General features: G+C 43.5%; 1 protein-coding gene across 1 annotated transcript; it reads left to right on the top strand.

Moving 5' to 3' along the window:
• Positions 1–242: 242 nt before the first annotated feature.
• Positions 243–527, top strand: LACBIDRAFT_310411 (uncharacterized protein; the record flags this gene model as incomplete). The annotated part of the gene is made up of 1 exon (XM_001887488.1): positions 243–527. One exon carries the CDS (start codon positions 243–245, stop codon positions 525–527), a length of 285 nt encoding a protein of 94 aa, XP_001887523.1.
• Positions 528–1,224: the final 697 nt, after the last annotated feature.

The raw sequence follows: 1,224 nt of genomic DNA, 5'->3' as shown, positions 1-1,224 counted from the left end.
AAACAATGCTGGATACAGACTATTTGTGACCCTATCAACAGCACAAGGTACATACAGTAGCACTTGAAAGAATTGTGCGCCCTGTGGAGCACAAAAGAATTGCACCCCCTGTGGAGTGCAAAAGAATTGCATCCCTTATGGAGCTCAAAATAATTGTGCCCCCATGGAATGCAAATAATTTCCCCCCTCATGGAGCTCAAGATAATTGCACCCCCTGTAGCGCTGGGAATAATTGCGCCCCCATGGAGTGCAAAAGAATTGCGCCTCCATGGAGCACAAAAGAATTGCGCCTCTTGTGGATAGTGTTCACAAGTTCAGTTCAGTCCGGTTTTTTGCCCCCAAAACGCGCAACCGTGGACCGCAACCGGTCTAGGACCAATCCAGATATTCAGGGAACCGAACCGAACCACCTAGGACCGGTCTTTTGCGGTCTATGGAGCCGGTTCAGACCGATCCAGACCGGTTTTTTTGCGTATAATTTATTATACCAATATAAACCATTTATATCTCAACTATTATTACTCTGAAAAATAAACGGCTTCCATAAAATGGTAAAGCATGTAAATATCCGTCATTCTACCAATTTGTAAGAGATTTAATGAAGATTTGACATAGCTATGACTGAAACCGAATTACATCTCCTAGAGACTCAGGTAAAATATGGATTTGGTTATATCTTTCTCACTTCTTAACCGTTTTGGATGAAACAAAAATCCAATAAAAGGTAATAAACGTGGTTACAAGGGTATGTAACGCACGTGACCGTTTAACCGGTTGCAACCGATCAAAACCGGTCTTTGAACGGTTTTAAAAGATTTTCGAAATGAGGCAACCGGCAACTGGACCAACCCCAAATTGGGGCAACTGCAACCGAAAAAAAGACCGGACCATGGTCCGGTTCAGTTCGGTCCACCGGTTTTTTGCAGTCCTATGGACTGAACCTTTAAACACTACTTGTGGAGCTTGAAATAATTGCACCTCTAGAGCACAAATAATTGCACCCCCATAGAGTGCAAATAATTGCACCTGTTGCAGAGCTCAAAATAATTTCGCCTGTAGAGCACAAAAGAATAATGGCATTGGTGCAAAGTGTGGGTTATTTTCAATAGGAGCCCCCATTATTGGCATGCAACTGTGAATCATTTTCAATAGGAGCCCCCATTATTGGCAGGCACCCACCTGTTCGGCCCAGCCATCACTATGGATGATTTGTTGAGATGTCAG

The sequence above is a fragment of the Laccaria bicolor genome, genomic scaffold (assembly GCF_000143565.1).
Source record: "Laccaria bicolor S238N-H82 LACBIscaffold_45 genomic scaffold, whole genome shotgun sequence".
Classification (NCBI taxonomy): Eukaryota; Fungi; Basidiomycota; class Agaricomycetes; order Agaricales; family Hydnangiaceae; genus Laccaria; species Laccaria bicolor.
This window is presented reverse-complemented; position numbering and strand designations above follow the sequence as displayed.